The following is a 14,712-nucleotide window of genomic DNA, read 5'->3' as shown; positions in this document are numbered from 1 at the left end:
GGCGCAACAACATTTTGCTTAGCAACATTACCAGGAGAGGGGGGGTTTGGGGGGGCGCAGCCCCCCCAAGTAAGGGCAGGAGCAAAGCCTGATATATATGCGAAAACCATATTCAAATCGGATCAGTAGTTTTCATGTTAAAAAAAAAGTTTGATACAATATCTGACCCCTCTTCGGCCCCCTTAAAGGGGTGGGGAAAAATTTTTATACACCAGATGTAAAATTGGAAAATACAGTTAATAATATGAAGTTAGTCCATTGAAGAAAAAAGTTTGAGACAAATTTTGACCCCCTCTTTGGTCCCCTTAGAAGGGTGGGGGGGAAATATTTATACACCAGATGTTAAGTTGGAAGAAGATAAATATAACCTCTCTCTGGACCTCTAGACCAGGAATAAATTTAACACCATGTTAGGTGATTTCATTTGACGTTAGCGCATGGTAGAACTCTCGATAGCTCTAACAGGTCGTTAACTGATTTAACAAGCCATTATTTATTTAACATTACTTGATTGTTTGATGAAACGGGTTACGGGACTTAAGTATCTTATATCTTTTCGTATACAGGTTTCTTTTATAGGTTTCGGGGGCGATAAATCTGTCTAGCTAGGAATTATTATTAGAAAATGTCATTTTATTCGTGTTTTATCGAATACCGAGCAAAGCTCGGTCAAATAGCTAGTAATAATTTTATTATTGTAAATGTTTGTACATAATCATTATTACTAATGTACTAATGTACGTACAGAGAAGTATATTATGTAAATAATATACTTCTCTGTACGTAATATGTGTTTTTTTTCTATCTATAGTGTCATAAAAATAATATTTTCATTATGACATCTTTAACAACCGCTTACATTTCTGAAGCGAAAAAAACATAAAAATATGTTTAAGTATAAAAAATACATTTAACTTGTCTGAGTTTACAAAATTTAAAAGTAGGGAAATTTATGATTTATATGGCAACCCTCATATCACGCACACGTCCTACACGGGCGGCCATAACTAGGCTTCACTCGTGATTAGAGAAGGTTACGTCCGTACTTTTTTTACGTCTGTGTATAGAATATAGATATATTCTTTATTTTATATATATTCTTAAAAACTAACACTGTCACGTTTTGCCGGCGACGTGACTCGCTTCGTGACTCGAATTTTTTTTTTGAAAGTTTGTATTATTATATTATACAAACTTTCATCCCCTATTTGAACCCCTTGGGGTTAGAATTTATCAAAATCCTTTCTTAGCGGATGCCTACGTCGTAACATCTACCTGCATGCCAAATTTCAGCCCGATCCGTCCAGACTCCAGTGATTTGGGCTGTGCGTTGATAGATCAATCAGTCAGTCAGTCACCTTTGAGTATTATATAATTATATTAATACGTGAGCCAAAAATCTTTGTATCCCTTTTGACGAAAAATGGGGAAACGTAGGCGAATGAAATTTTGCACAGTTATAGTTTATATGGTGAAGGAGTGCATCGAGCTAATATTATTTTGAAATTATGCTTTTATCATACAATTTTTTAACAAATAAAACATTACACACACTACAACACACACACTAGGAAAATGACATATTTTTGAGTGACAAGCCTATACATACGAATTATACTCTTATATTTATGGTTGAAGTCTGTTGACAACATTGACAAGGTGACAAATTGAAAATGGATTATAGTTTTTTTTATTGAATCTTGGATGCTAAGATAGAAGACAATGCTTACACGGCCAGTCTGAGATCAGCTGGGTCCCAGAGACAAGAGTTGAAAAAAATATGTATAAAAGTCAATATTTTTTTACAAAATGAAATTAAGGTTGAATTTCGACCATTGGGCGATCTCTAGTATAGATTAGTACGTCAAAATGAAACACCGAAAACAAATCAAAATTCTATATTTTGAACCGGTATAGGCTTAAGACACTTGTTGATGTTTTTGAAGAATAGTCTCAGCGCAGCAGACATTATTGGAGCTTGGCCGAATTCTGACACCGCCTTCCAATTGCCGTTGATGTACTTATGGGCCTCGGTAGCTGTAAATGACAAAATATACACGAGATGTAACGAGATAAAGAGTAACAATGAAACCTTAAATAAAATATGAAAACAACAAAGGAGGTTTATCGTTTAAAAGCAGTGGTATTGATGCAACTGCCAATGTTCATATTATCGAGACGAATATAACGATAACACTAGAATTGCAATTTAACCCATCAATCCCCAGGCGGCACCCGGCTGACGCCGAACAATTGAAAATCTATTGGGTCTGCAATTCTTAGCAGACATATTATAAAGGGGGCGACTAACCCAAAATTTTCGATTAAATATATATAATTTTATTAATCCATTTTTATACTTGAAAATAAGCCCCGAATAGTTTCATTTTCTAAAATTAGATACTACATTATATTTCCAAGAATCCAATCTGAGCAAAAACACGATATCTTAAAATTTTCTCATAGAAAAAAATCACATAGATGCATCTAACTTTCACGAATTGTTCATTTAATGCCATAACCGTGCATTGAACTAAGTTAATATTTTAACACATTGTTTAAAATTCTATCATTGCGAGATCGACCTAGCGAATTTTTAAAATGTTGTATATTTATCGAGTTATTGAGAAAAACCTAATTTGGCGATGAATCCGCGTCGTCCTTTTTCACCTGGCATATGAAAGACGGGCGTGAGTGTCAAGAGAGAAGGATGATGTTTGATTTTTTGGGTTAGCCGCCCTCTTAATAGATTTTCAATTATTAGAATTACAGCATCATTTTAAATGTTTGACAAAATATTCTAATATTTGATATTCAACACATTGATCAAGCTTGTAAAGACCGCACTCAGACACTCAGACATTAAGGAAACTATAATATAATAAAATGTTTGACGGAAAATAAAATATGGTGTGATAATATAAAATAAAATAATAAATAAATAAAATAAAATGTCTTTATTTCAGGCATAAATGTACCCATAAAAATTATATAAAATATTATGTAAAATTAAAATAAAATAATGTTGACACTGTAAAGGGGTGTCCAGTCATAAAATCACTTCTTGTTCTGGTTTATGTGAACAGAGATCCACCGCACATACATTAAATTATTGTAGTAGTCGTCAGAGATAGCCGCGAGTATCCTATTTCCAGAGCTGCGCAGTCTGCGCCAAAATGCAGCCACCCGAGATCTAATGATAGCAAAAAAGACAGGGACTCCCACCTCCGCAAACATACTCGAAGCACTGCAGCTTCGCGGGAGCCGCATAAGAGTTCGGTATGCATCATTATACTGAACTCTTATACGGCTATTATCTAAATAATATAATCATGATCTTCGTAAATGTTAAATATCTCTAGGTGCGGAGGCTTATACAAAAAATTTCAACCTTTCAGGGTAAAATGAATTACTTACCTAACATTTCATTTCCATAAAACAGATTTGTCAGATTATAAACAACTTTCCCACCGTAATGAGGTTTTGGTATGAAATTCTTGACTTTAACGTGCTTTTGGTCATCTTCTCCAATAAATTCTTCCAGTTTCCCTTTAATTGAAAGTCCGTAATTTTCTGTGAAGTAAAATGGAAAGTTAATAGAATGTTAACTGCGAAAACTGTATTAGACACTGGTAAAATTATACTGATTTTATCTAAAAGTCACACCATCACACACACATGGACTTCATCCATGCACACAATATCAACAGTACAAAGAAATCTGGCAGTCAGTCATGCTTAATAGAGAAAATTACGCAAAGGAGCAGAACGCACTACTAGCATATACAGTAAACCCTTAATTAATATAATTAATATAAGTCTACGCAGTAAACAATCCGTCCAAATTCCGACATGTTACACACGTCATATCAGAATATTGACAGAAACATTGTCGAACGTCGAATTAAACTTTATGTTTACTGTCGATTCTGGTGCTGCCTCTTTACGTTGCAGTGACATCTGAACACACCATTTCTTCCCACCAAAGTAATTAACTATATTAATTCAGTAGAAATGAAGTAACTATTAAAAATTATGTATTTTGCATCTTTGTTTACCTGCAACAATTCTGGTTTCGCCCAGTCCCTCAAAGAATATAGCTATGATCATTCCAGTCACGTTATATTTGCCAAACATAGACAAATGCGGGCAGTCCAAGTGAATATTCATATCTAATGAATCTAGATCTATCCTGTAAGTTAGGTTATGATTAAATACTTAAGTTAATTTTTGTAATGATTAGGTAAGATATATACTTTCACAGTTTTGAGGATCCAGTCTCTTTAAAACTAGATACAACAAGAATAGACGCATATTATGTCCAAGATAATGCGGTTTAATAAATAATTAAATTTTTATGAAATATTTATTGTGATGTGAGCAAAAAGCATAAAAAAATATTGCTATAAGTATAGCAATTAGCAACAGTCTTTCAGATTTGACTTATATTATGCGTCCTTATATCGCGCTGGGTTTCATTTCATGATGGTGTAGTAACTCTTATAGAAAAAGTTTCTAAATACTTCATTTATGAATATTATATAACCAAAAATAAACAAAATAATTACATAAATGAACATACTTTAACGATTTTACAGCACACTTCGAAAGATTTGACACAACTACATCGTCGAGAGAATAATCCACTCCAACCAGGCCACCTTCGATGTGGTTAATTCCTAATGGCTCTGACAGATCCATTCCACATTTTACTATAGAACCTATGGGTATTTTCTCATCGCCAGTATATTTTAGAAGATTAGCGTGACCATCGTCAACAATTTCAACTAGAGGCGTTGGTACCACGTCTATAATATGACAAAAATATGGTTTATCAATTCAGTAACATTCATCGGTGCATTTAAAATAAAAAAAATAATAAAATACAAAAATAAAAAACATTTTCAAGAGGTTGTTATTGATATCAAAAGTAATTCATGCAAATAAGGCACTCCAAACATTATTAATCAGAATTAAATCCAAAAGAATAAAATGTTTTTGTAATAATTATATTTATTCAAAAATATCAAAGTAATTAATGATAATAATTTTGTAAAGTATACCAATACAAGTAGTTTCAAAATTGTTTTAAGTAAGTATATAATTATTTTCAATAATAAAAATATTAAAAAAGTACCTTGCTTCTCAGATACAGCATTATGGAGAAAGACCAAAATGGTCAAAGTGACCAACTTCCACATACTTGCGGAACAAAACGTCCAACAATGAATGAAGAAATTAAAGTAAAATATACTGTCTTATGTATGGAAATACTCGTAACCAGTTTACCCGAATGATAACATTTATATCATACGGATTTTATATGGAACGTGTCTTTGAAGGTCGGTCGAATCTTCTGGATGTTTTCTTTGATCTAAATCACTATACTTATATTATAACAAAGTCGCTTTTTTGCCCCATGTCCCTTTGTCCCCTTTAATATTTAAAACTACACAACGGATTTTGATGCGGTTTTCTATAATAGATAGAGTGATTCAAGAGGAAGGTTTAGTTAGTATAATAACATTCATTAAATAGTGGAGAAATACTGTTATTGTTGGGGTTTCTAATGTGATGTCGTGAATAATTTCATTTTTTTCCGCTTACATTGCAAACGCAGGCTGAACCCTACCCTAACAGATTTATCCTATATATATATATATATATATATATATAAGAGGGCGACTAACCCCAAGTCCATCTCTCTTCACACTCACGCCCGTCTTTCATATGCCAGGTGCATAAGAACGACGCGGATTCTTATCCAAATTAGTTTTTTCTCAATATCTCGATAAATATACAACATTTTAAAAATCCGCTAGGTTGATCTCTCAATGATAGAATTTTATACAATTAGTTTAAATATTAACTTAGTTCAATGCACGGTTATGGCAATAAATGAAAAATTCGTGAAAATTAGATTATGAACTGATTATGAACTACTGGAGCAATTTTTATGGCAATATTTGGCACAGATATAGAGTAGACCAAGTGAAGGGAGTAGGGACATAAGTTATTTTTTATGGGAAAATGTATTGTTTCCGTAAAATTCCTAATTTACGTGGGCGAAGCCGCGCGAGACATCTAGTTATGAATAAAAATCAAAACTATGTACTGAATCGATTTTAAATTTTTATAATTTTTTCAGTGAGTGACATAGGCTTTATATTTTATACCCGTGTGAAGCCGCGGCGGGTCGCTAGTATAACATAATATGATTATTTAATAAACTTTAAAATAGATCCATACTAAATATTATGTGAATGTGTAACACGTTCTCTGCCGCGTAGGTCACCGGTCACCGGACCCATGCCTTTATCAAGCCGCCACGTAGGGCACCGGTGACCTCAGAGCAGACCTGTTTTTGAAACGAACTCGTAGGACATAGGACACGTTTATCGTACATTTTTAGGGTTCCGTAGTCAACAAGGAACCCTTATAGTTTTGGTCTGTCCGTCCGTCTGTCTGTCCGTCTGTCCGTCTGTCAGTCCGCGGTTTTTCTCAGAGACTATAAGACCTACAAAGCTGTAATTTGGCATAAATGCACATAGAAATAATTACGACAAAATGGTACATGAAATCTTTTAAATTGTTTTACAATATTTTTTATGGTACACACCAAGCGGAGATGATTTTTTTCGCATCCACCCCATCGCGTGGGGTGTCATTGGATAGGTTTTTTAAAAATAATATGAGTATTCATAGATTATTTTTTAACGTGTTGTGTAAAAAAAAACAGTTTATCTTTTAAAGTGGAAAAAATCGTTAGAGTTAGAGAGACACTGGGTACTACCAGCTAAACGGGGGGGGCCGTTTAGCTGGTAGAGGAGGGGGGGCTCCTCTACCAGCTAAACGGTTGCTTCTGGAAATGTGAAAAAATCACGGGAGTAGATTCGTCAGTTTGACAGTTTTGACTATTCATTTGCTGAATTGATTGAGAGGAATTGCTAAATGTGACCATTTTAGCCCCGCTGATCAAATAATGTAGATGTTACGTATGTTTAAAAAATAAAACAATTCGCGGGCTTATTTTCAAGTATAAAAATGGATAACAAAATCGACAATTTTGGGTTAGTCGCCTCACTCGCCCCATAAGTAGTAACAGAGATGAATAATTTTTTTCACAATTTTTAGGGTTCCGTACCCAAAGGGTAAAAACGGGACCCTATTACTAAGACTTCGATGTCTGTCCGTCTGTCCGTCTCAAGAACCGTTATAGTTAGACTTATGAAATTTTCACAGATTGTGTATTTCTGTTGCCGCTATAACAACAAATACTAAAAACAAAATAAATTAAATATTAGGGGGGGCTCAACAGGGGGCGATACCGGTCCGTCCATGTTCGTGTCCCTGGGCGCCTGGGTGCGCCGCCCCGCCCTTTACACGGGGTGAGGCACCCAGGATGGCTGAACGCCGGTCTTTGCTATTTTTCTTCTCTTTTTGTAGTATACCCTTCTTTTGTATTATTTTATTTTTGTTTCGCTATCGTTCACCACCTTTTCTTCACTATCTTTCAATTTTTGTTACACTCTTCTTTACACTATTGCTTGTTTGCGTGTGTATTTCTGTGAGTGTTTGTGCGATGGATGGGCCCGTGGGCCCCTAATCCAGGGTTTTTGGCGCCCGGCCGTGGGATGCGTTACGAGCAGGTGGCTACGTACCAAGGGCGCTGGGGCAGAATCACCCCTAACTGACACCAATATGGAAAACAAGCATGCGGATAATTCTCCCAGGGTGGGTACCGGCAATGCCGGAGAATCCCACACTCCCGCTTCGGCGGGGGATCGGGCCATGTATACTGGGGGCCCCAAACATGCTTTGAAGGAGAGGGGGAGGAATAACGACTTTGGCAACGATTTAATGGACGATGAAAGGCAATGCGATTTGGTAATGACGACGGCGAGCGAGGGTGGATCACGGGCGGCAACGCCCGCATCCATAGGCATGGGCTCTGGGTTCTTTCGAAGACCCGGAGGTGATAGCGGCGAGAGCGGTGATGAGTCCGCCGCCTCTCATAACCCGGGCGTAGACAGTGAGAGGGGAAGGACCCGGGCCACTTTCCGGCGCAAGAGGCGCGGTAGTGAGCTCGAAAATAGCCCGGAAAAAGACAGGGGAGCGGCCGCAAAGCCCTCCTCCAAACGCGGAAGAGGAAGACCGCCCATCACAGGGAAATATGTTGGCTTGTACAAGACCAAGAAGGATCTCCTCGACATCAAGCAGAGGGAACTTGACGTCGAGGTAGAGAAGGAACTACTGGACGTGACAAAGGGACTCCCGAACCTACGGTCCAACCGGCTGTCGGAGTCCTCACTCTCGGATCGCATAATGGCGGAAGACGAGGTCACAACGGCGAAACTTGGCGAGGCAATAACGCAGAGCCTTGCCGCCATCTCCGCTGTGACTCAGAAGTCGAAGAATCTTAAGGGAACCTCCATCGCGGCCCTTAAGAAAGCGTCCTGCACCATAAAGGAGGCGTGCGTTTGCCTTCTTAGCAGGACAGTATCGGAAGAGACGAGAGCCCTGGCGGCGGAAAACACACGCCTCTCCAGAGAGCTTGAGGTTATGAAGAAGGAGCTAGAGGCCGTCAAGCGTAAGCTCGCTGACGCCCAACCACAGTCTGCTCCCACCATCAAAGAGCCGAATGTGGAAGAGCTATTGCAGCGAGCGCTGCGTGAGGCGGTCTCCGTGATGAACGCCCGCATGGACGCGCGCCTGGAGGGGCTGGAGGCCCGACTTTTACCGGAGCCTCGCCTGCGCCCTCCACTCGCCGCGGACAAAAAGAAGGAAAGCGCTGCCTCCACATCAGTCGCAAGGCCGCAGCTACCTGAAATGGAAAAAGAGATTCCGCCTACGCCGGGGCCATCAGTCTCTACATTGATGCCTCCGACGAATCCGGGTCCCAAACCAAAAAGGACAAAGAAGAGGCGAAAGTCTGCCGCCGCCGTCGAGGCTCCAACCGCGAGAAGCGATGCAACGACTGCGGCAGTTGCGACACAGCCAACAGCCTCTCCTTCATGGACAGAGGTAGTAAAGAGAGGGAAGACACCGATGAAGGCGGGAGACAGGAAAAAGACGCTGAAGAAGAAGGAGAAAAAGAAGAAGGAAAGACAGCTCCGCGCTCCGAAGACAGCAGCCGTAGTACTTACGCTGCTTCCGGATGCGGAGAAAAATGGCGTCACTTACCAGGACGTCATTGATAAGGCCAAGTTGCATCTGGACTTGACTGCACTCGACATCCCGGCGGTCAAATTTAAGCGGGCTATAACCGGTGCTCGTATGTACGAAGTCTCGGGGGCGGAATGTAAGGAGAGGGCCGACGCTCTGGCGAGCAAATTAAGAGAGATTGTCGGAGAGGACATGGTGCGCGTGTCCCGACCGCAAAAATGCGCCGAGCTCCGAATCACGGGTCTCGACGACTCTGCAACAGCGACAGAAATCACGGCTGCTGTCGCAAGGAAGGGTGGTTGTCGACCGGAAGATATCAGAGTCGGCGAGATCCGTGTAGACAGAAGAGGACGCGGTATGGCCTGGGTCAGGTGCCCGGTTGAGGCCGCCAAATTGGTGATGGCACCTCCTACCAGGGTGTGCGTCGGCTGGACGGTAGCGCAAGTGACCCTCCTGTCCCAGCGCACCATGAGATGCTTCCGGTGCCACGAAGAGGGACATACCCGAGCAACCTGCTCCTCAGAAACTGACCGCAGTGAACTCTGTTTCCGCTGCGGTCAGCCCGGGCACTCGACCAAACAGTGCGGAAACCCTCCGCACTGCGCGTTATGTGAGTCGAGAGGGAAGGCGGCAGACCACATAGTAGGCAGCGCACGCTGCAATAAATCTGCCTCCAAAACAAAACGGAAAGGCCCTAAAAAGAGCCAATCGCCTCGAGAGGCTGCCACAACATCTACGGCGGCCCCCAGTGCCAGAGCGGACCCCATGGAGGCCCAATAACGGCCACCTTACGGTTCCTTCAGGGCAACCTGAATCACTGCGCTGCGGCGCAGGATCTTTGGGTTCAGGTTCTTTTGCAGTGGGAGATCGACGTGGGCATTATTGCAGAGCCGTACCGCGTCCTGGATAGAAGCGACTGGGTGGGAGACGTCGACTCGTTGGTCGCCATAGTCTTTGGTCCCAAAATCGTGCCTCCTTCGTCGAGGAACGCGATAAGGGGCCGTGGATTTGTTGTCGCCATCTTGGGGACCCTCACCGTGGTGGGGGTTTACTTTTCCCCCAACAAGCCGATCGTTGAGTTTGAGGCGCTCTTGCTTCAACTGACCGCCGTCGTAGAGGGGTCGAGTCGCCCCGTAGTTGTTGCCGGAGACTTCAACGCGAAGTCTCCGCTGTGGGGCTCCCCGGCGGCAAATGCGAGAGGTCGACTCTTGGAGGATTGGTTGGTCACTACCGGCCTGGTCCTGGCAAACCGCGGTGCGTCCAGTACATGCGTCCGGCCACAGGGAGAGTCCATAGTGGACCTCACCCTGGTCAGCCCAGCCATCGCCCCGCGTATCACCGAGTGGAAGGTCTTGAGTCGCATTGAGACTCTCTCGGACCACCTCTACATACGCTTCGTCGTCTCGGCTCACTTGACGGAGCCAGGCCGCTCATTCACACCTGGTACAGGCCTGAGGTGGTCTTTGAAGAAGTTGGACCGCGACCTCCTCAAAGAGGCAGCAGCCGTCGCATCGTGGGCGCCTCTACCATCAGAGGACGTAGAAGAATGCGCGGAGTGGCTGATTGAGGCGGCACACAACATATGTGACGCCTCAATGCCCCGCGCCGGACCAGCCGTGCCAAGACGCCAGACGTACTGGTGGAGTCCGGATTTGAAGCGTCTCCGTGATGAGTGTGTGGCAGCTCGCCGCCGCTATTTGCGGTATCGAAGACGACGGATCCGAAGCGAGGCAGAGGAGGAGTCCATATACGATGGATACCGCACTGCGCGCCATAACCTTCGCGATGCCATCAGACTGGCCAAGAAGACGGCATGGGAGGAATTCCTGGGTACTCTGGAGCAGGACCCGTGGGGCAGACCTTACAAGTGGGTGAGGCAAAAGCTTCGCCCTGCTGCCCCACCTCTCACCCAGTCCTTGCCACCGGAATTCTGTAGAACTATTGTGTCGGCCCTATTTCCACCCAGGGCCGAGTGGTCCCCACCAACTATGGCACCACCAACTGCAGAGACCGAGGAGGAGGAAATTCCCCCAGTGACAGCCGGAGAACTGGCAGCGGCGGTCCATAAAATGGCCCTCCAGAACAAAGCCCCTGGATTAGACGGGGTCCCCGGTCGTGTCTGGGTGCTAGCGATGGAGCAGATGGAAGAGCGTGTTCTCGCCCTACTGAACATGTGCTTCGTGCAAGGGCGAATACCACGTCGCTGGAAGACTGGCAAACTCGTGCTACTCAGGAAGGTCGGGCGACCCGAAGACCAGCCGTCAGCCTACCGCCCTATCGTCTTGATCGACGAGATTTGTAAGACGATGGAGAGGATCGTAGTGGCGCGTATCGACCGCCATCTAGAGAGCGTCGGCCCGAACTTGAGCGATGCTCAGTTCGGGTTCCGGTCTCGTCGATCGACGATGGATGCGGTGGCACGGCTCCGGTCTATTACGAGGGAGGAGATCTCTCGGGGCGGGGTGGTGTTGGTTGTCTCGTTAGACATCTCCAACGCATTCAACACCCTGCCCTGGGAAACCATAAAAGAGGCCCTTCGATACCACCGAGTGCCGGGATACCTTTGCAGACTCGTGGGCGACTATCTGTCGGAGCGCTCGGTGCAGTACCCTACTGAAGAGGGATGGGAAGAGCAGGAGGTGGACTGCGGCGTCCCGCAGGGTTCGGCTCTCGGCCCGAAACTGTGGGACATGGGTTATGACCACGTGCTTCGCGGTGCCAACTTACCCGGCGTGGAGTTGATCGCGTACGCGGACGACACCGCGGCGGTCTGCCGCGCCAAAACACACCGCGAAGCCGTAATACTTGCGACGGCAGCTGTTGCACAAGTTGTGCGCAGAATACAGGCGTTAGGCTTGACGGTGGCGCTTAACAAATCTGAGGCCATCATCTTTCATGGGCCCAGAAACGCGCCGCCGCCCGGTTTGGCGGTGATAGTCGGTGGAACATCCATCCCAGTATCGTCAACTCTGACATACTTAGGGCTAGTACTCGATAGTCGGTGGTCCTTTAAGGAGCACTTCCGCCGGCTATCCGAGAAGGTAGCGAAGGCAGCAGGAGCTCTAGCATCGCTGCTCCCCAACCTAGGGGGCCCGAGCCTGAGCTGTCGGCGCCTGTACATGGGCGTTGTACGTTCCATGGCCATGTACGGTGCGCCGATCTGGGCCGAAAATTTGTCAGCCAAAAACAGGCTCATCCTTGGTCGGCTACAAAGAACGATGGCAACGCGAGCAGTGCGCGGGTATCGCACCATCTCCCGGGATGCTGCGTGCCTGCTCGCCGGAAGCGTCCCATGGGACCTGGACGCAAGAGCCCTCGCCGATGTGTACTGGCGTAGCGCAGAAGTCCGCGCGGGGGGCAGCAATCCCCTTCCGGACGCCGTACGTCGGTGGAGGGACGAAGCCAGAGACAGGGCCCTGGAGTTGTGGGAGGAGCGTCTCTTGGAGCCGCGTGTAAGCGTAGACCTCATAGGGGCTATTCGCCCAGTATTCAGAGAGTGGGTGGACCGAAAGAAAGGCGCCCTCTCGTTCCGCCTCACACAGGTGCTGACCGGGCACGGCTGCTTCGGTCGGTACCTGTGCGAGATCGTCGGAAGGGAGGAGACGACGCGGTGCCACCACTGTGACGACGAAAGGGACACGGCCGCGCACACCTTAACGGCTTGTCCCTCTTGGACACGACAACGTGCGGCATTAACGGCCGCCATCGGACCGGACTTATCACTGCCAGCGTTGGTAAGTGCCATGCTGAGCAGTGAGCAAAACTGGAGGGACGTGGAGAAGTTCGCCGAAGAGGTGATCTCCAACAAAGAAGAGGCAGAGCGCGATAGAGAAAGGCGGGCGCTGGACCCTCTTTGACGAAGACGACCAAGGCGACGTGTCATCCGGAATGATAACTTGCCGCCGTAAATGGGGAGCTCAGGGTGGCGGTATGGGGATGCCGTCACTCATTGTACCGAGTCCCCGAGAGGGTCGCGATGCGCAGTGTACTCTTCGCGCATCGCGACGACAGAGAGAGTCGCCAAGCCCCGAAAGGGCTCTGTTTGGTGACAGAAGCATAGCGACAGTGCTTCAAAGAGGACGGGCCCGCCATTGATACGCGGGCGGTCGATTGTCGAGCCACGGAGTAGAGCTCACGCGTTCTCGCGACTCGGCAACGGGAAGACGAAGAGTACCGACGGGTTTTAGTGGGTAGGGCTGCGGTCACTTACCATCCTTACGGCCGCAGCGAGCCCCACATACTCGTGTATCGGGAGTCCCCAATTCCCCCGGGATGCGTCAATGCATTTCCCGTCGAAAAAAAAAAAAAAAAAAAAAAAAAAAAAAAAAAAAAAAAAAAAAAGGGGGGGCTCAACAACCATACGTGTTTTTTATCTATTTTTTGCTCGTAATCAATAATGGCAATACATAGGCACTTGAAATATTCACGAAATAAGTACTCTATTTTATTCGCACTTTAATAATTTATAATAAAATTTACTTAAATGAATTAATTGAGGGGGCTCCCATAAAAAAAAAAAACACAATTTCCAGTATTTTTTTGCTCTATCTATTGTGGTACGGAATCCTTCGTGCGCGAGGTCCACTCGCACTTGGCCGATTTTTATCGTATTTTTCACATTTTCCACTGATTCTTTGCTCCTATTGGTCGTAGCCTGATGTTAAAATTAATTATAAAAATTGTTATAAGGCCTTCCTCGATAAATAAACCAATGATGCAGATATACCAGAATCTAATGGCAAATTTGGTTCAGATATTTTAAAAAAAATACCCTTAATCATTGGATATTTTTTTACATTTGCATATATTATCACACACAGAATCAGCCGCTATAAGGCAAAAAAGTATCAAACGTTTTGCTCCAATTTCCCCAGTATTGTTAGCGTCAATTCCCTTTTTCCATTTTTTGCCATTAGATTCTGGTAGACCTATAGTTCCTGAGATTAGGCAGTAGGCACGTTTAATGTCAAACAAACAAACGAACTCTTCAGCCTTATTATATTACTATTAACAATTGTCACGTTCAAACGTAAACTGCGCGATTATCTTCTAAACAAACAAAAAACTCCGTTTAAAGTTTATGTATTATAAAACTATATTATTTTTGTTATAAGTTATAATATATTATGGGAGCAGAGTGATAATATTTTGTTAAGTGGCTATTTGTAAATTACACTGATATTATAATTGTTATTGTTAAAGACTTGCTAAAGAATATTAATTCTATTCTTTATGTTTTAAAGACTTTAAAGACTGTCAAGACTGTTAAATGTGTATTCTTAAAAGTTAATTTTATATTATTTACTTATTTTAAAGCACAAGGCGCTTACTGAAAATCAGGGTTGCGACTATGATCGCAACACATGCTGAGTAAGCACCAATTTGGTAGATACGGTTTTCAAATGTTTTATTTCCTCTTTTAATGTACAATTATTTTTATCAAATACAGTTCTTTCTTTCTTTCTTACTATTAATAAAGGACTGATCACACGTTTTTGTATAGTCTGAGTGGAAGCAATTCAACACAGTATGTATTGAATTGTAATT

At 43.8% G+C, this 14,712-nt stretch overlaps 2 protein-coding genes across 2 annotated transcripts; one reads left to right on the top strand and one right to left on the bottom strand.

Annotated features, from left to right (window-relative positions):
* Nucleotides 1-1,888: 1,888 nt before the first annotated feature.
* LOC121733916 lies at nucleotides 1,889-4,701 on the bottom strand. The gene is made up of 4 exons (XM_042124318.1): nucleotides 4,583-4,701; nucleotides 4,059-4,192; nucleotides 3,418-3,573; nucleotides 1,889-2,037 (listed from the first exon to the last, which is right to left on the bottom strand). The coding sequence occupies exons 1-4, from the start codon at nucleotides 4,699-4,701 to the stop codon at nucleotides 1,889-1,891; spliced, it is 558 nt and encodes a 185-aa protein (XP_041980252.1).
* Nucleotides 4,702-7,701: 3,000 nt separating this feature from the next.
* LOC121733915 lies at nucleotides 7,702-13,022 on the top strand. Its single transcript, XM_042124317.1, has 2 exons — nucleotides 7,702-9,775; nucleotides 9,886-13,022. Exons 1-2 carry the CDS (start codon nucleotides 7,702-7,704, stop codon nucleotides 13,020-13,022), a joined length of 5,211 nt encoding a protein of 1,736 aa, XP_041980251.1.
* The last annotated feature ends 1,690 nt before the right edge of the window (nucleotides 13,023-14,712 follow it).

This window comes from Aricia agestis, chromosome 14 (genome assembly GCF_905147365.1).
Source record: "Aricia agestis chromosome 14, ilAriAges1.1, whole genome shotgun sequence".
Taxonomy (NCBI): domain Eukaryota; kingdom Metazoa; phylum Arthropoda; class Insecta; order Lepidoptera; family Lycaenidae; genus Aricia; species Aricia agestis.
Note: the sequence above shows the minus strand (reverse complement) of the source record. Positions and strands in the feature narration are given on the sequence as shown.